Source organism: Manacus candei, unplaced genomic scaffold (genome assembly GCF_025592945.1).
Source record: "Manacus candei isolate 608988 ecotype Guabito, Panama unplaced genomic scaffold, ASM2559294v1 h1tg000014l, whole genome shotgun sequence".
NCBI classification, from domain to species: Eukaryota; Metazoa; Chordata; class Aves; order Passeriformes; family Pipridae; genus Manacus; species Manacus candei.
In genome coordinates, this window is record NW_026138062.1 from 33,599,928 (window position 1) to 33,625,444 (window position 25,517).

General features: G+C 42.7%; 1 protein-coding gene across 2 annotated transcripts in view; it reads left to right on the forward strand.

Moving 5' to 3' along the window:
* The first annotated feature begins 4,462 nt into the window (after nucleotides 1-4,462).
* The window catches only part of FLT1 (fms related receptor tyrosine kinase 1), a 110,961-nt gene continuing 89,906 nt past the window's right edge, over nucleotides 4,463-25,517 (forward strand). Inside the window, exons 1-3 of one of the 2 annotated variants that reach the window (XM_051779012.1) lie at nucleotides 4,463-4,812; nucleotides 19,633-19,729; nucleotides 20,035-20,255. In XM_051779012.1, coding sequence (XP_051634972.1) covers nucleotides 4,755-4,812; nucleotides 19,633-19,729; nucleotides 20,035-20,255 — 376 coding nt within the window. In that variant the 5' untranslated portion in view covers nucleotides 4,463-4,754. The remainder of the gene's footprint in view (nucleotides 4,813-19,632; nucleotides 19,730-20,034; nucleotides 20,256-25,517) is intronic. The other variant, XM_051779013.1, reaches the window with a different exon arrangement.

Here is a 25,517-nt window from a genome sequence, read left to right on the forward strand (position 1 = left end):
ACATTTTCGATCCTGGGAGCACCCAGTCATCTTAAATGAAGTCACTTGGCAGATGCAGATTCTGTAGATCTACAGAGGAAGATCCAGTCTGCTGCGCTTTGACACCTTTCTTCTCTCCTGACATCTAGAGCTTGGGACTGTCTCAAAGACAGTCTAGTCTGATCCCATGAGGTGTCTACCTCTCTGGTGTGAGTACAGGGATCAACAGATAACAAGAGGTTCCCCAGCTGTAAATCTGACTCATGCAGTCTTTCATGGGCAGGCACCTGCTGTTGCAGGTGCTGGTGGTGGCCTTTTGTGTAATGCTCTGAACATTGGAACCAGTGCCACAAGGAGCTATTTTGAGCACTGGTGCAAATAAAAAATTTTTTTTCATGACTAGAAAGAGTCAGGTCAGGTTGGGAGGGTCTCAGCTGCTGGCATAAGTGGGATTTTCCGGACTCTTTATTTTTGCCAGGTCCACAGGAACTGTCTATGTGATTCCTAACTCAAGAACTCCAAGGGTTCTATTTCCATTGGGGAATAGAAACCATAACCTTAGGATGTGTCCCAGTGATTTGACTAAGTCCTATCCAGATTGAAAGGAGTTGCAACTGCATCTAACTCTTGAAGCCAGACATGCAAGAGTCAGAGAGCAGACAAGAGGCAATGCCCTGGTTGAGTGGTCAGCTACAAAAAGTCCTGTGTGCTTAGGGTCATATCTGTGGTTTTTTGCAGCATGGTTGTGGGCTGCTCAAGGCAAACCCAGGATCAGAATGCCTTGATTACTTGCCTTTTCATCGTATTTCCTATTGCTCTTTTTCTGTGTTGTTCCAATGAGCCTTGTTGGCCAGGGAGGGGTAAGGGAGGCGTATTGGAGAGTTGGTGCTTTTGCTGCCTGACAATTTGATGATCTTAGTGTCAAATGTGTGGGTTGTTCAAGCAAAAGCCTTGGTAGAACGTGTCTTCCTTCAGAGCAGAGTAAAATTCAGCAATACAAGGTACTGCTGGGCTGCAAGTGAACATTAAAACCAAATGTTTTCTACTACGAAGGCCATTTCTCTTCTCTCTTTTGCAGCTTCTGTAGTGCTAGAGATTGAGCAGATGATCGGCCTTGCAGCAAGAATGTTTGCCTGATAAGTTTCAAAGAGGGCTTACTCTCATCTGCTACATTTGGTTGACTTTCTTTCTAGTATTTAGCAATAGTCTTTTTAACAAATGCTAGAAAAAGGAAAATTCCCACATTTAAGAGCCGAAGGGAACATAACAACTGTTATGTATCCATTATTCATAGAATCAGAATATACTGAGTTGGAAGGGAACCAAGAATCATGGAGTCCAACTCATGGCCCTGCACAGGACCATCCCCAAGAGTCACAGTATGTGCCTGAAAGCACTGTTCAAACATTTCTTGAACTCTGTCAAGCTTGACGCTGTGACCACTTCCTTGGGGAGCCTGTTCCAGTGCCCAGCCACCCTCTGGGTGAAGAATCTTTTCCTAATATCCAACCTAAACCTTCCCTGACACACTTTCATGCTGCTCCCACGGGTCCTATTACTTGTCACCAAAGAGAAGGGATCAGGTCCTGCCCCTTCACTTCACCTTGTAAAGAAGCTGTAGTATACTATGAGGTCTTCCCTACGTTTCCTCTTTTCTAGGCTGAACAAACCAAGTGACCTCAGCTGCTACTCCTAAGTCTTGCCCTTGAAGTCATTCACCATCTTGGTCACCCTCCTCTGGACACTGTAATAATTCTGATGTCCTTATATTGAGGCACTCAAAGCTGCACACAATACTCAAGATGAGGCCACATTATTACAGAGCAGAGTGGGAGAATCCTCTCCCTCGATGGGCTGGCAATGCTGTGCCTGATGCACACCCAGGATACAGTTGGTCGTCCTGGCTGCCAGGGAACACTGATACGAGTCACACTGCTGACATATTCAACTCGCCATCGACCTTTTCTGTGGTGCTGCTCTTCAGTGGAACCTAACAGACCTTCTCGGATGGGTCATCCTTCTTGCCCTTCTTGAAAACTAGGACAATGTTTACCAGCTTCCAGTAGACTGGGGCATCTCCAGATTCATACTAGTGCTCCCCAAGGGCTCCTCTCATTAGGAGGCACTCATTAGAGTGGGGGCAGCTGCTGTCACTTTGGGCTCTGGCTCATGCTGAGTCAGCTGCTCTTGTGCAAGCTGCCAGCTCCATGTGGCTCTCCTGGGGTTCCCCTGCCTCTGGGAACTTGCCCTGTTCTCTATGATCCCCTGCTCCACTGTGAGCTGTGCTTGCACCAGAGCCGTTTGTCTTAGTGAATGACAGTTGAATTCCAAGGATAAAAGTTGTCCTTACATGTGCCACTTAGCATCAGACCAAGGCCTAAGATTCTGGTAGGAAGAGATCACATTGCCTGCAGGATAGACTTTTTCCTGGGACAAGTCTTTGACTCTTTCCTTAGTGTTTGTTCAGCCTTAATACCTAAACTACTCTTCAAAGCTGGTTTGCACCCTACTGGGTGTTGCAAGTTGCATGGTGATACATAAATAATAATACTTCGTATGTTCCATGCAGCCCTCCAGATGCTTTAATCTAGGTTTTTAGACTGTTTCATCCAGTTCCAGGCACAGGTTTCCTACTGTACCTTCATTTTGCTTTATGGGAATTTCTACTGCTTCTTCCTTCCCTGTATCTCACTATTGGGGTCTTTTTAGTCTACAAGCTCTACATCTCATCTCTCCTTGACTTTAGCATATAGAAGAGTGATGAGGTGTTAGGAGCAGATCTTTAGGTTTGCCCTCCCTGGTCCTCAGAGACTTGAGTAGATTAGGAGCTGATGACATCTGTTGGAGAAGGAAGGAGCTATGTCTTGCCAAAGAAATGTGGTCTTTGGAGGGCCATGACTGAATGCAGCTGTGATGTAGGTGGTGTGAAGAGGGTGGGGAGGAACTGGTGTGGCATGGCTGCTGAGCTTGTGATGGGGCCTGCATCATCTCAGACTCAGCACGTACTCAACACTGGGTTGGCCAAAGACAGGCACAAATAGTTCCCTAGCTCCTTCCATGGGGAGCCCTTGCTCCTAGGGGGTCTGAGCTGTCAGGAAGCCCAGTGTCCTAGTTCTACTTGGTCTGTCCTCTCTGGCTGTTTTCCCAGCTGCTGTCCTCTCCACTGGAGGAGGTGATTTCATGTGAGTCATCCTCTTCGGGAAAAAACCCTTTGGGTTCTTCCCTCCATGGTGTGAGCAGATGGGAGGGAAGGTATCCATAGCTATTTTATTTTCAAGGTCTCAGCTGGGGGCAGGAAGATTGGAAAATGCAGACTTAAATTCATAGTTTAGGGTGTCACTTATGAATAGGAGTCGGAGAGATGCGTGCAGGAAATATTCTCACAAACTTTAAACTTTAAAGCTAAACAGTTTTCATCTGCACAGGATGGTTTGCTGGGACACAGGAGGTCCAAGTTCTATTTGTGTCTCCTGTCACCAGCTTCCTATGACCTTGGACTAGCTGCCTAACCTCTCTATGTGCCTCCATTTCCTTCTCTGTAAAATGGGGATGATCACATTTACCTGCCATCACACCCATGCAGACATGCTTGCCACTTATTTCATAGCATAAAAATATAGGAAGGGCCATACTGGATCAAACTGAAGACTTGACCTATCCAATAACCTTTTTCCAGCAACACAGGGAAAAAGGAAAGATGGAGCTTGTGTTTTGCTGTCACAGGCTCTCTGCTGATCTTTCACAAAATAAAACGCGTGTGGGAAACTCGAGGTATGCACATAGGGGGGAGAAATATATTTCCAAGATAGCCCCGGATGTTATAGGGTCAGTAAAGGCCAGCAGCAGCGCTGGCAGGGCAGACTCCTGAAGAAGCATCCTTAGCCAGTGCTGCCCCTTCCCGGCTTCCCTGCTCTCAGCGCTCAGTGCTGCTGGTTGGGGACCCGTGCTGGTCCAGGCCAGGCGCCGCACAGGGCGGTCTGCCCCGCCGCTTCCCCTCCTCCCGGAAGGCGGGGAGAGGAGTCCCGAGTCTCCGGGGCACACACGGCGCTTTTGGGCGCTCAGAGCATCGTGCCCGGCAGCCGGAGAACGACTGTATGGCCCCGGCCCAGCAGCCGGTGACGGGACGCGGCGCTGCCAGGGGCTTCCTGCGGAGCCGGAGAGGGGCCCTGCGGGATTGGGACCCCACTGCTCAGCGTCTGGTCTGGGAATCGCAAGTGCGTTGCGCGCCCTCCACGGGGGGACCCGGCGACGTGCGGGCGGCGATTCCCGCTGCCTGCCTCGGCAGTAATGCTCCGGCGGGAGGGCACGGCCGGGATCCGTGGGGGCCGGGAGCGGCCAGGAGAGGGAGACCCGCGGGGGAGCGACCCCGTGCCCGCCGACGGGCGGGCGTGCAAGCGGGCAGAGGACGCATCCCGCGGAGGGCGTGCTCCCGGCGGAGGATGTGGGCGGAGGGGGCGGAGGGGTGCTCGGCGAGGGGTGGAGAAGTTATAAATCAGCGGGGCTGGAGCTGGCGAGTAATTCGTGCCCGCGGGAGGTGAAGCTGGCAGGGCGGCCCGCAGCGGACGCTCCCTTTCCGTAGGTCGGGTCGGGGCAGGGCGGGCGGCTGGGGCTCGGGGGCTACTGGATGCGGATTCCGCGCCGCGCTGCGCCGTTATCTCCGCCACCGCGGGAAGCGCCCGGGACCGAGGAGAGCCCGTCGGAGGCCAGCCGGCACATCTGCCCCTGCCTCGCCGCCGTCGGCAGGGATAAAAACCTGCGCTCCCGCGGGCAGGACCATGCCCCACCAGCTGTGCTCAGGGATCGTGCTGCTGGGAGCCGCCCTCCTGCTCTCAGGTAAGGGTCTGCCGGGACCCGCTGCCCCAGTCAGCCCCCGTTGTATGCCGAGCTCTCCGAGACGGGCTCCCAGCGATGTGCCTCCTTGGCGGAGCCTCCTGCGCCCCTGTCCGGCCCCGCTGCGCCCCGCTTGTCGGCTGGAACCGGGGGGGCACCTGCCTCCCCTCCGTCCCTCTCCTCTGGGCAGGGCCGGGGAAGCGATCTCCGCATTTCAGGGAGCGAAACGCCGCATCCCGAGCGGTTGTTATCCTCCAGATTCCTGTGGCGTGCCCCCGGAGCAGAGCCTCGGGGGTCCGGCGTTGCGGAGCCTCGGTGCCTCTTCTCCTCCGGGCAAGGCGGCGGTGGTGGAGAGGAAAGCCTCTCCCGGGCGCGGGGGACAGCCATACATGACCGGGAGATGTCCGAACCGCTGCATCACGGAAAGAAAGCATGTCTTGGCTGCAGAGCAGGCTTCTTTCCCCCGCACTTTGTTTCGAAGTATCCCGGTTCTGCCCGTGAAGCGGAAAAGGTGCCCGTTTTCTTCGCAAAATTCCAGGTCCTGCTGCCGCCCGCCGGACAGGTCGGCAGAGCATCGCTGAGGTTGCCTGAGGGGCTGGCCGCGGGATACCTGGCGTTGGTCTTTCTGGAGAGTGCGATGGAGCTGCTTTCCGGCGCCTGCATCCCGCAATGCTGTGTGTGCCAGGACGGATCAGTGCAGATTTGCTGTTCTTAATTGAGTTTTATTTTACTTTGAGTGAGGAGCCGGCCCCAATGGGACGGTACGCCGTGGTGGGCAGTTCGTCCCAGCGTTGCGTGGCTGGTCATCTGGGAGTAGGGGTGCGTGGGGGCCTGTGGGGGTGCCCCGCAGAGCAGGTCGGCGGGCTCCCGCGGGGCACGGCACACGGCATAAAGGGGCTGGCTGCTCGCGGGACAGCCGTCGAGGCAGGCGTTCCCGCGGTTAGCAGCGCGTTCGCCCGACCCGCCGCGCTGTCCCGCAAAAGTGGCTGGGGGCTCGGACTGCTCCGCACCGCTGAGCCCGCGGGAGCGGTCCCGGCGCGGGCGGTGCCCGTGCTGCCCGCCGGCGGCAGCCGTCTCCCGAGGCTGCCCGGGAGGAGAGCTAGCGGGGCCGCTCCGACGAGACGTTTTCCTGCTCGGGAAGTGCTGATTCATCAACTTTGATACAGATATATAGGTATTCTTCTTTTATTTTTTTTTCTTTCTTTTCCCCAGGAAAGTGCTAATTTCCCCACATTATTTGTCTCCGCCAAGGAGGTTCTTATACCCAGGATGAAATAGGCACAGGCATGGGACACCCACCCTGGATACAGGAAATGTGGGTTCAGATCCTTGCCAGGCTTCCTTCACAGCTTGAGTTTGAACTTCGGTGTCCTGCTCCCACATGGGCTCCTGCAGTGACCAGCTATGCTGGGGACTGGCTTCCTCTTTCCTGTTGGAAAGGTTTTCCATTGTGCAGATCATGGCAAAAACCACTGCCCAGGGAGAAGGTGGACACTATGAGCCAGGGGCTGTAAGAGACCCTGGTTCGCATTGCTGTTCCAGGGACTGTCAGGGATGTGTGCACCTTGAACCAGTTCCAGTGGGAAAAGCTTGACTTGCTTAAGGGACAACCTGGTGCTCTGGGTGCTGGGGACGTACATCCCAGGGTTGGCTCAGGTGCTGTAGGCGCTGGAAGGATGCTTCTCTGTAGTTTATCTGAGTGCCCTTAAGCTCTTTAGCTGGAAATTCATATGCCTCCAATGTACAAGAGATTGTGCCTAAAATCAGAATTTAGACTTTTTCAAACTCATTGATTTTGATTTTTTTTTCTTTTAAAGAAAACTGTTCTTGTGCAGCTTTGTTTGGACATCCCAGATAGGTTGATCATGCTTCTTCTGGATCACTGGCAAAACTCTCCATATTTGCATTTGCACAGAGAGTTTCAAAGTTATTGGTGAAGTGGTGGAATGTTTTGTATCATACACCTCTCTATGCTTTTCTTCCCATTTAATCCTCCTTCAGTGCCTTTTTACCTACAATTCTTACTCAGGCTGTCCAGCACTTCCCATTTGCAGTGTTTTTAATGAAACTCTATCCATCAACTCGAAGGTAGATAGACTCTATTATCAGTGAACAGCACTATATGAATCACAGTTATTTCAGTGGGAACTAGAACATCAAAATCCCCAGTGGACTTTTCAATTTCATGGTCAGTTGGAAAAAATGAAGGAAGAAATTCCAGGTCAAATCTAATCAGTGCTGAGGGTAGTTTCTTGCAGTAACTAACCTGACTTCTCTGAAAGCACTGTTCAGATGCAAGTTCATAAGTTAAGGTTTCAATTTGATTTGAGTACTTGCTGAAACAACTATACAGAGTGGTCTAATTAGGGATTAGGGCTGAAAATGTTAATGAAGTCCAGAAAATCTGGCTTTCCCACTTCTTCTGGACCTTTGTGGAAACTGGGCTCCCCCAAAAATTCCAAACTAAATTCACATAATGCAGAAGAGTTAAACATTACTATATAACACAGGTGTTTAAAAAAATGTATACATGGGGTATCAAACTTTCTGACATTGCTAAAGAAAATCACACCATTTACTGATGTTTTACTAAGCAGGTGTTTTACTCGTACGCTCTACACAAAGTTAGATTTCATTCTTTTACAGATAGTGTAAATCTGGAGCAATTCCTTTGGGCTAGGCTGACATCTTCTAGATTTACAGTTTATGCTAGAGGAAGTCAGGACTTCACCTCTGCCCTAGTAAAGATCTTCATATCCAGAAACACACAATACTTTTAAACCCCTAAAAATTTGCCACTGGGGAGGTTTGAGAGGTTTTTTGGTGGTGTTGGGGGTTTTCTTACATCTGAACAATAACAAACAAGCTGAGCCTATTTTTCGTCAGATGCTTTGAAGACTGAAGCCCATAGCCCTTCACGTTGTGTGGGTGTATAGGACAAAAGGAAATTGTCCAGATTTTCAGGACAGTTGATGAGTCCTTAGACTTTAATGTGGTTTGGAAACTTCAAACACAGTGTTTATCAGCTTGCTAGTTTTCATGTCTGATTGAGATTGGGAAAGGAAGAAGCTCAGCAGATGGGGTTAAGGTTCAGCATTTCCAAAGTCTATGTCCAGTGGGGCTGTGGTGGGACTTTATCAGCAAAACTACTCCTTTGAATCCCCCAAAGTCAGGGTTGAGACTTCCTGCTGTAGCCCCAGAGGGAATGGGAAGCAAGACTGCTGCTAGAGTAGCTTTGCCATGAACTACAGAATGGCCAGTCACAGTAATCTCTGCCCTTGGAGGCAAATCTCTCCTACTGGTGTGAGACTTCAAGAAGCAAACAGCTTCTTCCAAAGACATGGTTTGTCTTTAGATCTCACCCCTGCTTCTTTTTTTCTCTATCAATATTTGTAAGAATGTAGAGGAACATTTCTCTGTACATTTGAGCATGAATTCTACCCATGGACAGAACCAGGCTCTTCTCTCTTTGCCCATGTGATGCATCCTTACTGCACATACTCCTGCAACTGAGAAACCACCTTTCCCAAGCATTCTCAGCTGTGAATGGCCTATCCTGAAATTGGTCCAGTGATTGTCAGGAAGGTGCCCATGGATTTTTCTCCTGTTGAGATGCAGAAACTCAGTTCAGTTTCCCTATGGTTAGAGATCAGTACTGGATAAATCCTGGCAGTTACTATGTAGAAAGCAAGAGTTGGAAAAGTGAAAATATGGGCACCAGTACTCTCTCCAAAACCAAGTGTGGCACAATATCATGCCCTTGTGACCAGCAGAATGAATTCATGGTAGAACTAAGCAAAGTTGTAACAGATTGAGAAACGCCAAGGGTGTGGGCAAAGAGATTTTTTTAGAGATACTTTTTTCTGAAATTTAAGTCTTGAGCCATTGAGATGTATGAAGAAACTTGGACTGGGAGTGTGGATGACTGTTTCTTCTGTATTAAGTCATGTTTGTATTTGGGGTGGGTTTTTTTGTGGCCTAGTGAATGGAAGTGTGCCAGTCTAAAGATGAAGAGGATGATTTAGCTCATGGTGCATCTGTGTATTCAAGACCATTATAGATGCTTGTGAAATAGTTAACTGATTCATTAATCATCTTTCACAGACTTCTGTTTGTCTTGTGTTAATGCAGAAACAAGAAGTTCATGTTCATGGTGATGTGATTTTACTCTCTCTGTTTTTCCCTCAAATCCTGGTTGATTTTCATTATCAAAATACACATCCACAATGTAAAGTCACCCCTGTAACATATTGAGAACACAATCCAGTGTGATGTGGTTGACACTGATTTCTCTTGGCATGACTTTTCTGGATGGTGGGGCTGCTCTTCCAGCATTCACTAGTACAATGCACTAAGTGCTTGTGCAATCTTTTTTAAGTTGTATTCCTTCTTTGGGAGGTACGGCCTTGAAACAAATTTCTCTTTGCTGTTGGAGCAGCTGAAGGATGTGGAAGTGGCTAGAAGGAAGCAGTTTCTAGGATTTCAGTGGGTTGAAGATGCTGTGGCAATGTGGTGACGTTGTTTCCATGCCGTGCCTGGAAGCAAGGGTGGAGCGGGCAGGGCACAGAGCTGGAGACCTGTGAGCAGATGTCTTTGCTCCTCGGATGTTCTCTCAGGAAGCCTATGCTCTGGGAACAGACCCCCTGCTTAGTGTGTGGGGAGCAACAAGGGATGAATGTGAGGGCATTTCATGAGAGGAATTTCACGATTTCACATAGTTCCCTTAAGCATCCTTCCTGTGGGATTCTTCCTTGACACAGAGTGAAGGAATTCACCCCTTTTGTTACCATTTCCTCTGTGGAAAAACCTCTCATCAGGATCACCATAGTATAATGTTAACAGAAGCATGAGAGTGGCCATCCTGGATTAGACAAGTGCTCTATTTAGTTTCCCATCATGTCTCTGGTGGTGTCCAACATCTGATCTTCAGGGGACGTTCAAGGAACCTTACACAAAGCATTTATCTGATAAAATTCTCCAAAGAGGAAATTTTTTTTCCAGTATGATCTAAAATCCAGTATTATTTACTAAGAAACTGTGGGATTGAAAGTCAAGGGAACTAAAATTTAGTTGTCGTCTATGTTTATGGCAAATGGATATTACATGGTGGAATTAAATTGCATTGTACTGTATAGTACAGAGAATTTTCTTCTTCTGTTGTGCTGGTAGTGTTTGAGATGAAACCTCACCTTTCTTTGTTTCATGGAGTGCTGCAATTAGTGTTCATCCTAATCTATTTTATAAGTATTAATGATTATAATTTCCCAATGTAATTGAGCCATAGACAAGCTTGCCAGAAATTTTATGCATGTACATCTGCCTTAGACGCTGTGGTTTAGATGTCATTGAACTGCAAAATGGGTTTGGCCTCTTGAACCATTGCAAGGGACTTCTCTGTGCAGACTGTTACTGTTTTCTCACCTCTCTATTTTAAATTATTGTGTCTCATTATTTACTTGCTCTTGTTTTGAACTCAGGGCCTTTGTTTATAGCTCTGTTTTATAGGTTTGAATGGGATGAATGGAAAGTCAGTTCCTGACTTTTCTTATTATCTTGGAGAGTTACAGGACATCTCAGCTGTAACGACAGAGTTTCGGAAATAATAACTGGCAACCTTCAGCAAAGTGGAAATCCTTCAAATTTGCTTTAAATTTTCTTTTACATAGTTCCCAATTTTGTTTCTATGCTTACAACTTAATGATTAGTACAGCCCCAGATGAATTGACAGGCCTGAGTTGCTGGCTAAGAAGGCAGGTTACTGGCAGATAGGCAGTTTGTCTATCTGTATGAAAGTCTTCCGATTCAATGCTATTATATTACTTTAGTTGTCCTGCCAGATAATCTGTAACAAATTTTAAGCATCAAGCTGGTAAAGAAATTCAGTCTGGTCAAGAAAATGTACACCCTTCCTTTATATAGGAATTCTAAATTATTTTTGTGTCAATTTTATTGTACTTGCTTTGTCTTTATACCATATCAATACTTTCCTACTATGCTAATTAATGGGATAAACTTTTCTCCAAAATATTTATGATTATATACTGGGTTCTGTCACAGTGGAATTAGAGCAGAGGCACAGTTCTTGCTGCCACATGTCAGTAAGTGATACGATAGATCCAATGACTCACAGACATAATCTGGATAGAGTTATCTATACTCCTGTAAGCAGCACAGGCTGACTCGTGTGGAGGCATGAAATTATACTCCTGGGTGAATGCCAATGGCTGATCACACAGCATCCCTTTTACTGGGCAGATGATGGAGTCACAACCACTTCTCATTTGAATAGCCTGATCTGGATCTCTATGATGGGACCAGGACAGGCACATCGAGGTGGAGGGGGATTGGGGATTTGTGCTGAATGTGTCTGAGAAAGTGTTGCTACAGCCTAGCTCTGCTATTACCAGGTCTTGCTGAGAGCAGCCTCGGTGGACCTGTTTGGCTTTTTTTTAAACTGAGTGTTCACTCTGTTGGAGTGAACACCAGACTAAGGTGGACACAACTGTGGTATTTATCTTCTTTTCTCAATGCGCACTACATATATGTATGTGTTTGGCCTCCCTGGTGTGGTTTACCAAAGCGACAATCCCACACAGGTTTATAATGTAGGTGTCAGACTGCACATTTGAGTTTCCATTTTCAATTCCATATGCTCAATGGAAAATAAAAAGTTTGTTATGACTGGTTTTATTTCTTCTCTGTAAGCATGTTCTCCTTGTATAGCCAATAAAATGAACACCTTCATCAGGCTAGACAATGGTAAAAATGTTCATTTCAAATCCTAAGTTTCTAGAGATGTTAAAACTTGGTGGATAAAACAAGAAACCAAATTTTTTTTCTCTCAGGTTTTCTGACCGTTACATTTTGAAATTTATTTTCAATTGGCATTATATTAAGTGCCTATGCTTACCCATGGAAGTCACCTGGTGACTTCAGGGCAGACAGGATATAATCTTCTGATGACCTGGTAAAGCAAGTGCCTTCAAGCAGATCTCACAGGGCACAGCACACTGAACTGCATGGCCTTGGTTGCCCAGGTATGATGGGAAATGTTAATAATTTCAATTGGTAGTAACTGGAATGAGATTTATTTCAAATAACCAGCTCAGATTTCAGTTTGTTTAATTTCTGCAGCTAAATTTTTAAATGAACAATCCCCCCCACCCTTAAATGGCTTTACCACAGGCTTCTGTAAATGCAATCTGACTTAGCTAGGGCAAATGCTGGCAAAAATTTGGCAGTTATTGGGGAATTATGTTTTTGTTTACAGTGATTGACTTTATTGGCATAATAGTGTGTACTATTCAGAAGTGTTAATGAGGTGTTATCAGAATTGTACTTGCACTATTTGTAGCAACTGGGTTTTTTGCTTTGCCTCTATAGCATCTAATCATATACCAGTATGTGTATATACATCTAGGAACAGCAAATGCATAGAGTGAGTAAATAAATTATCACTTGCTCTGAGATGTAGAACTAAAAGGGGAAGGACACACTTATTCAAATACCTTTCTATGCCTTTGAAGGCCTTTCTTGAGCAGTAGAACATCCATTTGCCTTGCTGAATGATTTTTAGTTCTAAGGCATGGAGTCAGGGTCAAGGTTTTTAGTCTCTGCCCTACAGTCATCTAATCTACTGTGATAAACCTTATGCTGTTCAGATTCTATCAAAACGCATATCATACAGCTGCCCAGCTTTCTCATCCATTAATCTATCCATTTCTTTGACTGGCTGTTACATCCTAATGGTACTTTAAATTCCTAAATTATAATTGAGATTGATCAGACTAAAGCATTTGTTCCACAAATCACTTAGCATGTATTGTAGAACATCAAACTGGATAATTGGAATGTCCCTTCTGGACCTGAAAGGGATGAACCAATGAATTGATCATTTTTGTGCATCAATGTGTACTTCATAAATAAATAGCATCCAATAATTTCCTTGATCTTGAATGCAAACGAGAAGATATTTCAGTCACAACAGAGCGATGTGCAAGTGATGGATCTGTTAAGGGAATGATACAGGCTGAGCTCCTACTTCTACTCTGAGAGTGCTTCTGTTTGCCAGCTATGTACCAGCAGACATGGTGCCTCTCTTTGCACAGGAAAAAACAGGAAACAGGGACAAAACTACCTCACAGTCCAAGGGCCTATGTCTCTTAACACTTGTAAATCCCCATGGCCCTTAATTGCTCTGCAAAGTTCTGCTTTGATAGAAATAGTGGTTGCATTTTGCTGCTTCAGGTCATGAGTTTGCTCGTCTGGACACTTGTCAACATCAGCTAGGGGCAAAGGCATGCCTCCTGCTCTCTCACAGTTAAGCTGTCCTAATTTCTGTTCTGCAGGCTTCAGGTGTGAAGTCTGGATTTGCTTCAGAGAAGTGGTGTGAAATTAGATGTATGAAGGACTGTGAGGTTTCCTTTAGAATGACATCTAGATGACATCTGAAAGACCTGGGGATATTGCTTTGAGTCTCAGGGTGGCTCTTGGTTTGGTGCTGTAAGTCTTCCCTGGAGGCTATTTCTAAGTACAGGCAATGGAGATGATGCTTTTACCCCTGGGAGCAGGAACCAGACCACGCTGCCTGCTTTGCCTGTGCCTGAGCACCAGAGACCCAGGTGACGTAGATGAGATAGAAGAGTGTCTTCTTCCAGTAGCAGTTCTTCTCAGCCACCAGCAGCCACAGAAGTAGAAAGCTTTATTATCCAGGGTGATCCCTTCTCCCCCTAGTACTGTGGTAGGACCAGGCCAGACAGTCACATTTCAGCAAGAAAAAAAGAGAAATTTTTTTTGCAATCACCACCCAAATTTTGAGACAACTCTGCCTAAAAGTTCTCCTGTCTTTATGAATGGAATTATTGATGCTCATGAGAATCTCAGTGTTGATTGAACTAGAAGGACCGGTTGGCCAAGATTCCTTCTTATGGTCAGATGTAAATCAAAACTTTGAGTGAGAGTTGAGTCAAATCTTGAGAGTTAACAACAAGTTCATTCTCTCTCTCTCTTTTCTTTTTCTTTTTTTTTTTTATTCGAGTAATTTGGTGTAATGATGTAATTGGACTTATTATGGATGGGTACAACTGTTTGAGCAAAAAATTAATTATATTTAGAGAATATAACAGAGTATTTATAGAATGTCCTGAAGTGCCTTTAAAAGAGATGGTAATACAATAGCCTGTCAAGAATAGCTTTGAAAAAAAATAATTATTGATATCTCAAGTTCCTTACAAAATGGAGTAAAGCTGTATATCCCATATGAGGTTAGCTGGTGGCCATGTTCTGATTAAGGTGCTGCTGCAGATCAGAGTCAGCTCGTTTTCACCGGAGATGCACTGAAGGTCAACCCACTGGGTACCACCATGTTCCTTAACATTTTGTCCAAATTCTGCAGTTGCTTATTAGTTGCACACATGTGGGTATTCCCATTCCCTTCAATGGTATGACTCATAAGGAAATGCTCATAAGCAAGAGTAAAGTCCTGGACTGCATTTGAACTGAATGACCCACGTTAAGGATCACAGAGAGGTGAAGATCCTATAAAGAAATCATGTGCACGTTCTTTCCAGTGCATGAGTGTCTCCTACAAAATGCTTTTTTGCTGAATATTGTTTGAATCAGGAGGAAATTATATTTGATGGTAAAAACAACAAAGGATCGGTTATGTTTAACAAGCCTTAAAACACGTGTAAATCCAACAATGACTGAAACAATTACTTCATGATGGATAACTTTATTGCTCGCAGATGGCACTTTAAACCCAGAAGGTCAGATTCTTTGTATACACTGAAGTTGCAAAGATAAACTGATCACTCTCCTTATCCTCTGATTGGGCAGGTGAAAAAACAGTTAGTCAACATGTTGAGGATTACTGGGGTGGCTGGAAGACAGTCACAGCCTCAAGTTATGAAAAAGATGTTAGAAAGCCATCAAACCTGTTAACTTCAAGGAAAATTATGATAACTCCTGATATTGTATTTTTTTAAACTAAGCCATAAAACTAGCTTTTGAGTTGACTTTCTTTAGTCTAAGGTAGCAGAAATACACAGTGTATGAAAGAAAATTTAAAAGTAGAAGCTGGAAAAATCTGAATGGGAATAATAATCCAGAACATGGTCCCAGTTTTGGGTTCATCATATCTATAATTTTTAAGAAAAATCAAGATTTAGCAGAAATCAGTAGAAGGTTGATAATGTGTGCATGGTTACTCATTTGTCTGTAGAACTGGACACTCACATCATATTGAAAAAATATAAGCATGTTCATTTATCTTTTTTCATGACTTGTGATCAGTGTTTTTGGTTAATAGAAGATTCAAATTTTTGTTTATTTCATTCAGGAGAGAATCAGCTTTTTTACAGGGCAGAAGATAATTGAAAAAAGTTGGTTTTTTTCTTGCCTTGCAAATTACAGATTGCTCTCTGCTTTCTTTAAAAAAATATTTGTCCTTCCCTTTACTTTACTTTACTTCCCTTACTTTACTTAGAATGGCTAACTTTAGCAATCTAAATTAATGTTTGCTCATTAATTAATTAATAATGTTGATTGACTTTCACATCTATCTAATAAGCCTTCCAAAACAAACAAAATATGCCAAAAAATCACCTCTTTCTCCATGATGGGAGATTCCTCAGTTATCAGGATTAATTAGTTCTCTTGTTGTCACATGAAAAGAAGTTGCACCCCCCAATGTAGGTCAGTGTGAGGGTAGGCTGCTGATGGTCGCTTAGTGACAGGCACAATGATAAGCGAATGTGTCCTGTTGAGCCATGACCCTTCAGAAAAGACAGTGTCAAGTGAAATGCCCACAGAAGGTACATAAAAGGCATAATCCACTTCTAAATATTGACAGTAGGAATTTCCCTGCCATTCTCCTTCTTTTTTCTTTTCTGGTAAACACGTCAAACTCTATTGTATTCGTATGTTGCATCAGTTTTGAAGCATTTAAAAATGTAAGGAAGCTAATGACCCATGAATAGATAGGATGTCAAATAAAGTTATTTTTCTTCAAGACTTAGCATCCCACCAGTAAAAGCATTGTCTCACATACTTGTAAAAGCAACAATATTGGCTTGAAATAAGACTTCAGCTTTTTGTTAGTGAAAAACTAAATAAATGAATATATAACGAAGCTGCTTTGTCTTGCCAAATACACTGACATTTAGTCTTGAATGTTAATATGTTTAATTACTGGAGTTAAGTGTCTAAAATGTACTTGAAACCAATGATGAAATACTGGCTTGTATCAAGGGGAGCAGAGTTAGACAAACACTAAGCATTCCTGAAGAACCCACCCACAATATTTACAAATACTGTGCTGTCTTTTGGATATATGTAATATGTGTGAAAGGGCAAAAGCTTGAGTATGTATCCGGTATATTTGGGGTTCTTTTTTGCCTACAGGATGGGGTGAGAAGGTAGGTGTTTTTGGGTTTTTGTTTTTCTTTGATTTTAATAACTCTGAGGCAGATTTTCTGACATACAGGCTTCCAGGCTGCATTGTCTAGTATGCTTAAGACAGGTCTTTAGATTTTGATGCCTTTGTTTATGTCACTGAAGAGTTATGAAGAGAAAAATTTGTAACATTTATAATGGTTTCTTGCCTGTCACCTTTGGCAGACTTTGAAAACAACAGCAGCCCACATGCCCAGGGCTGGTCTCTTGGTTGCAGCGTGGGTCAGGTGTGGGCATGGTGCTGCATGGCTGGCTTTGCTCCTGAGCTGGGTGCTGATGCCAGTGCTGAGCAAAATGGAACTCTCAGCACCATAGGCATGAAAAGGCACTACAGACTTGCCCTCCTGCTTGCTGTCAACACCTGTCACACACATGGATTTTTCCACTTTCCCACAAGTTTTACAATGGAAGCAACAACCTATATATTGCTCTCTAGTAACTAGTTCTAGTGTTGCAGCTCTAGCAGCTGGTCTTTGGTCCCGATGGTTTCCTCTGGCAGACCATTAAGTGATGGTTTTTTCATACATATTGAACTGTTTGTAAACATTGTTTCATGCTTCCAGCTTTTCAAGAGCCTGAAATAAGGAGCAGTTCAGGACAGTTTGAGATCAAGTTTCCCCCTTGGGAAAGATTTAAAGAACAAGATTCTTAAAGCTGGATATAAACACTGCCTTCTTGGGAGAGTATCTGAGCCTGCAATTCTGGATGACAAGAGGAATACAAATGAAATGCCAGAGGATGGTAGTTTCACAAAATGGTCAGATTGTTTAGTTGGAGGACATTGGCAAACCCTTTCAACCGGAGTGCCTGGGTTGCTCCCCAGGAATCTGCCTAAGCCCTTGCAACATCTTATCTCAAATTCTCAGTGATTAGCTTCAGGGACATTATTTCAGAATGGCATATGAGTAGACTCATAGTCTGTAAGCATTAATGGGAGAGTGTCCCATAAAAGCACAGTGCACACTTTGGAAGAACCAGTACTCAGAGTTGAGAGCCATAAATCGTAGGTAAGAAAAATGTATGTTTGCAATATATCACATAACAAATTGCTTCGTCAAAGATTTGCTGCATCCTTTTCTCCCCTCTTAACAATTGGCAGAATATATTCATTTCTAGTTAGAAGTATGATTGTCTAGACATATCCAGAGGAAGTCTATGTATTTGTACAGTCTCACCATTCAGATTTCTGGTGTTACTTGTGGTTCAGTCCAGAAGACCTCTTTATTCTGAAAATTTGTTATACCCTTGCTTGAAGCTTGTTCAAGTGAGCTATAATTTAGTTTACATCTATGTTCAAGTGTATCCTTTAAATCTTGTTTTGAATATGCATGGATGATAGTATATATAGGAAAAATACTGAAGCCACAGCTTCAGTACAGGGCTAAAAAGAAAAATGCAGATAAGTGTAATTAACTTAGACATGAAAGGTTAATTAAAAGTTAGTTAATGCCAACAGTTTACATTTCCTAAATTGCTAAGGAAGAGAAAAAGGCTGCTGAACACCTGTAGCAAACAGTTTTGCAGACTTAATCAACCATTTGCTTTTTTCATGGATTGTGTTCAGTAGCCCCAGAAGGAGATTTAGACCTCTTGTCTCCACCAATGTTATAGGGAATCAGTATGGAATACTTACTGATAACTGCAGCACAACTGGCTCCCCAGACTCCCCAAAACTGGCAAATGATGGCAGTATCTCTTTACTTTTGTACAAAATCTTTGTATTTTTAGCATCTCTCCCCAAATGTGGAGACTTGGCTTCTCAGCTGTTCTCAGACTGAAGGAATTCAAGTCCACATCTCAGAACAAAGTTTTGATATTCAGCCTCTAATCTGAGGCTACATCTGCTGCTGGATGAAATCTGCTGAATTTGGAGCAGCAATTGACTTTGGAGAATGTAGTCAAACTTTAGTAACCAATCTCAGCCAGAACTGGTTTCCAAAAGTGCCTTCTCTAGCAAACAAAGGAGAGAGGCGTTTCCAATGGGTGATCCATAGCTGCCAAATAAGGTTCATGTGTTTCTACTATGTTTGATGGACACAGTTGTTCATATCTGGGTGTGTCAGGGATCTCTTGAAAGGACTTAAAGTTGCTAAACTCAGATTGTACTTTCAGTTCTGGTGGAAATATCTGCATTACCCTTGTTTTTGTGATGCTGCTTCTCCTGTATGTTGACAAAATAATATATTCTTTTAAAGCAAAATGATCTGGAATACTTGCTGCTCCTCTCTCACAACACTGAAATCTTCACAATTGTGCTTGAGACCAGATCAGACTAAAACTAGTTTTCAACTTTAACTGTTTAAAAATACTTCTTTGTTATGCTTCTAGCTTCTGGAACACTTTGCTATCAGTATGAGGGCAATGGGATGGATCAAGGATTGTTTCTTCTCTAAGGCATGCACTTCTGTCAGCTTGCCATGAAAGCTTTTGTGGCCATAGCCTATTATGGGGCAAAGATAAAACATATCTTTCCAACCAGCACCTACTGACTTGATGAGAACTTGATGAGAGGGAAGATCTGGTGTTCCTTTGGTCTTCTGACCATGGGGCTTTTTCATGGTCTTCCTAAGAATTGCCTTCACATGGCCTTTGCAAAACCTACCTGGATGTTTTCAAGTGTCATAAGCCACCTCGTGTTACATCGATACCCAGGGTTTCACCCATATCAGAATGGTCTAACCATGACAGTATCCTTGCTGTCTCAAATAAGCAGCAAATCTGGTCTGGAGGGTGCCTTGATCTTGTTCTCAAAATTTATTGTAAAGCTCTCCAGTTACCTTTTGACACCACTTCACTGGTAGGAAGCATGAAGCTGTCGAGGGACCATAGGTAACAGTACTGTGAACTTTAGTTAGGAAGAGAAGATCCTTAATCCCCTTTCACTCCTTCCACATCAGTTCCAGCTTTGCAGCAAATTGTTTGAGTAGGATTTCGGTATCTTAAAAGTCCGTATGTGGCTCTTGCCATGGAATTGGCTGACTTTTGCCCTTTCTGTTGAAGGGGCTGCCATGGCGGCGTTTCCTAAGAAAATACAGCCGGTGGTGCTTGAGGGCATGCTTCCTTGGTTAGATGTGTAGCCACAAGGTCCTGAACTTTCTTCATGGTACGCTCAGTGAAAGATTTGAGAGCAAAGTCATTGACTGATAGCTTTCATTTCTATTTTCTTTCCTGAGTAATGCTGCTGGAAGATTATGTGAGTCCTTAGTCAGGACAACGGGACTTTGCTCAGAGGAAGAGAATTTGTGGGGTTAGAGGGGCACACCAATTTCTTTTCTTTTCCTTTCCAGTATAACATCATAAATGTGAGTGTACTGGGAGCAGAATGGTTTGTCATTGTTAATGCTTTGGTTTTTTTCTTTGTTTTTCTAGGATCTAATTCAGGATCAAAATTAAAAGTTCCTGAGCTGAGTATAAATGCCACGCGGCATGTTGTTCAAGTAGGACAGACTTTAAATCTCACTTGCAGGTAACCAAATGACTTGAATTCTGACAATTTGGTAGGGAGATCATACACATGACACTTTTTTTTTTTTTTTTTTTTTGTAACTGAAATTAGAAAAAATGAAACCTTATGTTGTGGGGAAAGGTGGGGAATGAACTTCAATGGCAATTGTTTAATAGTTCTTTGTTGTTTCTGTTGTTGTTTTTGGAAAACAAGATAAAAGAGAATCCCAGAAATAGCCTGATATAATAAAAAAGAAAGCTTGGGAACTGGAGCTATATAATTGCAGCCCAACATAATTGTTTCTGCTTCCTTATCTGTATTTGCAGGGGGGAAATGGTTCATTCATGGTCTTTGCCTGAAACTCTAAGCAAGGATAGCAAAAGGCTGAAAGTAATTAAATATGCCTGTGGAAGGAATGGGAAGCAGTCCTGCAGCAGTCTGACCTTGAGCAGAACTCAAGCAAGTGACACTGGAAACTATAGCTGCAAATACCCAACAAGTCCAGTGAAAAAGAAGAAGGAATCTACAGTCTATGTATTTATTAACGGTAAGATTAAATTTTTTTAACATTTCTTGGTACTTGCACTTCAATACAGAGAAATGGATAAATAAGGCAGTTCAGCTGTGGATAAATACAGAATTTTGAATTATGTTTTCAACCTTGCAAAATGTTATGATAATTTACCAATTAATGTATAAATCTTTTTTCCCAGAAATTTCAAATACAAATGTTAGTGTTTTATCTGTGAGGAAAAAAAATAAATAAAGAAAAAAACCCAATCCAATCAGTAAATGGAAGTCCACATGGAAGTGGACTAGAAGTGAATATGTCAAATGGGTATCAGAGAAATCACATCTTACATGATTGGATGTGACGAGATTTCTAGGCAGCTGAAGGATGTCTTTCCAGATCACTGAATTATCTCATGCTGCAGAAAATTATTATTTGCATGTTAAGTCGCATTCAAAAATGTACTCTGCAGTCCATGTTACACAGATTGTAAAAATCTAGGGTAAACAAAACCAAATTAAACACACAATTTGTTCAGCAAACGAGTATTGTGTAATGTATGGGAAGTGCTGGAATTAGGTCAGTTAGGCTATAAAAGAAATTTCTTTCTGATCCTGTATTCTTCCAGGGTATCAATCAGACACTTCTCAGAATAGTTGAATTCTATAGGCAGAACAATAACAGAAGAAATTATAAACACTTTAGGGATTTAATTAATATTTTAGTTTTTCTTGATTTTTACAGAATAAAATTAATAGATTACTGTAACATATCATGATTCACAGATTTTGAAAGCCCGTATTACAGAGAATTTGCAACTGGAAGTTTTCCAAATTATGGGTCTGCTGAGTCTAATGAGTTCACATCAGAGTGAATTACCCTTTGTTTTCATTTTGTAACATGAAGAGTGGGATTGGTGCTGTGAAAAAGCAGAATGAAGTGGACTTCTCACTACAGTGATAGAAAAAAGATAGCTCCCTCCCATTACTTTGTGTTGCTTTATTGAGAATTATTGACTATTTCATGCTGTTCATTCTGCTTTCCTTCATCTGAAATATACTACACTGAGTGTCTTTCTCATCCAGTTGTTTTTATATGATTCATTGTAAATCCAACAACAGAAGCATAGACAAAGTAGGATATTCATTTAATGACCAACATTTCCTACAGCCTAGGACAACTTACAGTTTTCTTGGATGACTTTTGCAAGTTCCCATCATGGGATCTTCTTAAACCTTCCGCCTTGGATGTCCTCTCTATCTGAGATCTACCCACAATCCTCTCCATTCACCACATGAGAAGGACCTCTCTGCTGAACCCATTTTATGATATAAGAATGCCTTTACATTCTCTTGGTCTCTTACCTCTTTGAAGTGTTAATTTTTCTGAATTCTGATTTTTTACAAATGGAAGGCACAACCAGTCTTTCTAATTCTTTGCTGCTACCCAGGTTGTATATGTCTTGCCTACATCTGAAAGAGATCCTCAACTAGATGATTGTGAACTTAGGTTATCTGCAGAATTCAAATTGTGATGGAAGAAAAATGTATCATTGCAGAAATACTTTTAGGACAGCCTCTGACCACTCACCTCTGCCCCTGCACCCTGTAATCAATTAAGGAAGACTGCCTGAGTGTTTTGGTTTTGTTGGTTTTTCAGGGATGTTCAGTCATAAATGTTGACATCACTGTTGAAGAGATGGTTAGATTATATTTCTCCTCCTATATTATTTGCAAAAAAAATAGTAAAATGTTTAAGGAACAAACCTGTATCAAGGTTAGGCCTCTTTGGCATGTTGATTTTCTGAATTTGACAATCCTTTTGATTGAAAACCAATTTCTTAGTGTTGATTGTGTCCTGGGAAACACATATGAGAGTTAGGGCAAACTATGAATAACGAGGAAGGCTGCAAGGAAACTGCTCATTTAATGCCTGTTGGAAGTGTCACTTTGCCCTAAGGTGGAGAGGAGTATATTAGTCAACCAAAAATTTACAGTTTCAGGAATAATATTTAAGTTTGAAAGAAACAAGATACCAAGTACCAAAACTCACCCTTTCTGATAAGTGTACTGTTGGCATATGGAAAGAAAATACTTCTTCCATTTTGTTGCCTCTCTCTGTTTTCTGTCTCTTATAATAAGTCACTGTTTCTGTGAACGTGCATGAAAATTCAATTATCTGTCTCAAGTGGGGTTAAGATGGAGATAACAAAATCCTCTGCGAAGACTACCTTTCCTGAGTTTAGTTTCATTTTGCATGAATTTGTGGGTGTTTAGGAAATAAACATTTGTAAAATTTGTGTCCCTCCTAGTTTTGTATTGTTTCCTGTGGCAGGACGTTGTGTCAGTCCATTTCCCATATTAGCTTCATGTGGATCACTGAGGTGCCTGTTTCCCATGTCTTAGCATGCTGCAGATGAGAACAAATAGTTGCTATTTACAAACACAGAATCCAAATCAGGAAAGTTGATATTGTTTGTACAGGAAGTCATCACTTATTGTTTTAAAAATGTTATTCATTTCCGTAATTAGAGTGATACTGAATATGAACTGGATTAAAAAAAAAAAAAAAAAGAAGTCCAAAGACCAAACCACAACAAACCCAGTAAGTCCTTTGGTTCAGTAATGAGTGTATGCTACAGCAGAAAATGAGCTTCTACAGACAAAAACAAGATGCAAGACGATAAGAAGGAGACTGCAAGTCCCACATGCCCCAGGATGACTTGGAGCATTTCTGAAGTCCTGCTTTTGGGGATCAAGAAGAGGCAGGCTGGTGACTTATCTTCCAGGAGCTGGTCCTGACACCACCCTTCTTTCGGCTGGAGAGGTCACTGCTGAGTTGCAGAGTTGCACAGTGTCTCGGCAATTCTTGACTCCACACAGCTCAGGAATTGAGACATTAAGCGAGGGAAATTAATTCTCTTAAGAGCCTTCAACTTTGCTTCAAGAAAACTGATGGCCCAACTTTGCCCATGAACCATGGGAAAATGAAGAAAAGCCTCTGCCAATTTCTCCACTGTCTTGCACACAAAACTTCTCAGAGCTTTGTTTTGTAAGCCAACTGCAACCTAGTAGTAAAAAAAGTGTGGTGAACACTCACTACCTACATCACAGTGAGGCATGGGGAATTTTCTGCTTGAAAAGAGATAATGATGGAATAAAGACATTTAAGAAGTATCAAATTATCAGCGGGCTGTTTTGAAATCTATATGGACTTCTCTGGGGAACATTACTAAGACTTTTCTTTCTGTCTGCCTTGTCCTTGTCTCCAAGACACTTTTCAGTTGCTGGAGCTAGTTCACTCTCTTAAAAAATGTGTGGTTCTCTTTATTCTCTACTCTCATCATTTCTTTCCTTTGGACAATTGTTCCCATGGTATGACAGAGAAAAACCCTGTAAGTTCTATTACGCTGATATATAGTTAGATACGTTGATATAAATTTAGATTTTTGCAAGACTTTAAACAAACTGTGATTCAAGTTGAAGTGTTGCTATTTTCTGTAATGAAGGCAGTTTTCGGCTAGCAATATGTAAGAGTAATGTCTTAATTATGTTGTAACAGAGTATAGAATTCTTCTCTAAGTGAAGCTGTATTTGGCTTTAGGGCATTAGCCCATTTCTTATTCAATGTTCTACCTCTCCTTGTCTGTCCTTATGATCCTACTGTGTATGTCTTCTGAACACTCAATTTTCCTTGCAAAATGAGATGTTTTAAAATCAGACCTCTAGGCTGAGTCAGTTGTCTATCCTCTTTCTATAGTAAACAGAGAACAAAAAGACCTCATGGTATCTATCACTTGCCACTGACTTTACAGGAAAACTGGAGAACAAGCTTAGAATAGATGTCTTGCTTTGAGACAAATTAAGTCCGATGAGACAAATCAGAGCTGGGTAATTAAAGGTACACGTCCTAAGAGTACTTATACACACCAATGCCTAGAATGTTAAACATGTCTACTAGTTGTATGTATTTGGCTTGAGATGTGTCTCAGGCTTGGCAGTCCAAAATGAAAGACTCTAGCACTAAGGAATAGTTCAAAATGTAAGCTTTTGAAGTCTCAGAACGTCTGGGGTTTTGAGCTCTTTTTCAAACTCTAAAGTTTTATGCTGCAAGTTCTGAGTGTATGGCATCTCCTTGGGAGGTCCACTTGCAGACAAATAGCTGGATCCAGCCCCAGAACTGACATGCATTTAAGATTTAGCTGGATTCAGCCCCAGAACTGACATGCATTTAGGATTTAGCTGGATCCAGCCCCAGAACTGACATGCATTCAAGATTTAGCTAGATTGACTCCTGTTATCCTAAAGATACTACTGTTGCAGAACATGGAGGGCATCCAAAGTGTTCTCTAAAAGGGTCCCTTAAGATCGGAAGCATCAAAGTCAAAATAATTTAACAGGTAAAAAAAGGCAGTAAGAAAAAACACCTTGGAAGCTAACAAACAGAAAGAGAGATTTTCCTACTTTTTCTTTATTCTTCTTGTTCACAAATAATGTGCTAATAGAAGAACCTGCCGAGACCTGGGGAACTCTTCCTCCCCTGTGCTTTTTTTTCGCTCTTTGCTTTTGGCACAGTTTTAGCATATGAGCAGTACAGTTTTGGCTTATGCTGTCAGAGTCAATAATATGATAGTGCTTCTGTTATGAAGAGGAAACTAGTTGGAATTAAGCTATGTTGCAGCTGTATCAAGTACGCGGACACATTTTTAGTGTCTAATGAGGTTCCTGTTACAAAACAGAGACCTCTAGGACTTGCTGACGTCCATTGCCTATAATTACCATGCTTTTGTCATTGTGTGTACATGGATTTCATATCATAGGACACTGTTGAGCAAAGCATGCGTGGACCCCTTGGCAGCATCTAAGGCTACATACCACCTTCTCCCTCACCAAGGCTCATAGCTCCTATTGAAGCAAATATATTTCCAGGATGAATTGTCATAATGGAGAGATACATCTGAAAGAGCACTCCTAATATCTGTTAGCCTTTCTAGGGATTGCTTGCTGAACATAGTAATTGCTCTAGCATGGATTTCTTGGCTAATTTGACTATTTTTCCTTAAGATATTGAACTGTGTTTTATTTGTGTTATGGACCTATGTTGGTCACAGCATTGTATAACTAGTCCCAAAGGAAAACAAACCAATCTGGCCTGAAAATCGTTGCACAATTATACTAGCAATGCTTTGTATCTGAATGTGCTCTAGATATTAATTAATAATAACAAAAGTCCAGGTAAAAGAGAAAAAGAAAAAAGGAGGATAATACTTTATATCTCAAGTCTTCCTTCAAGGTTTAG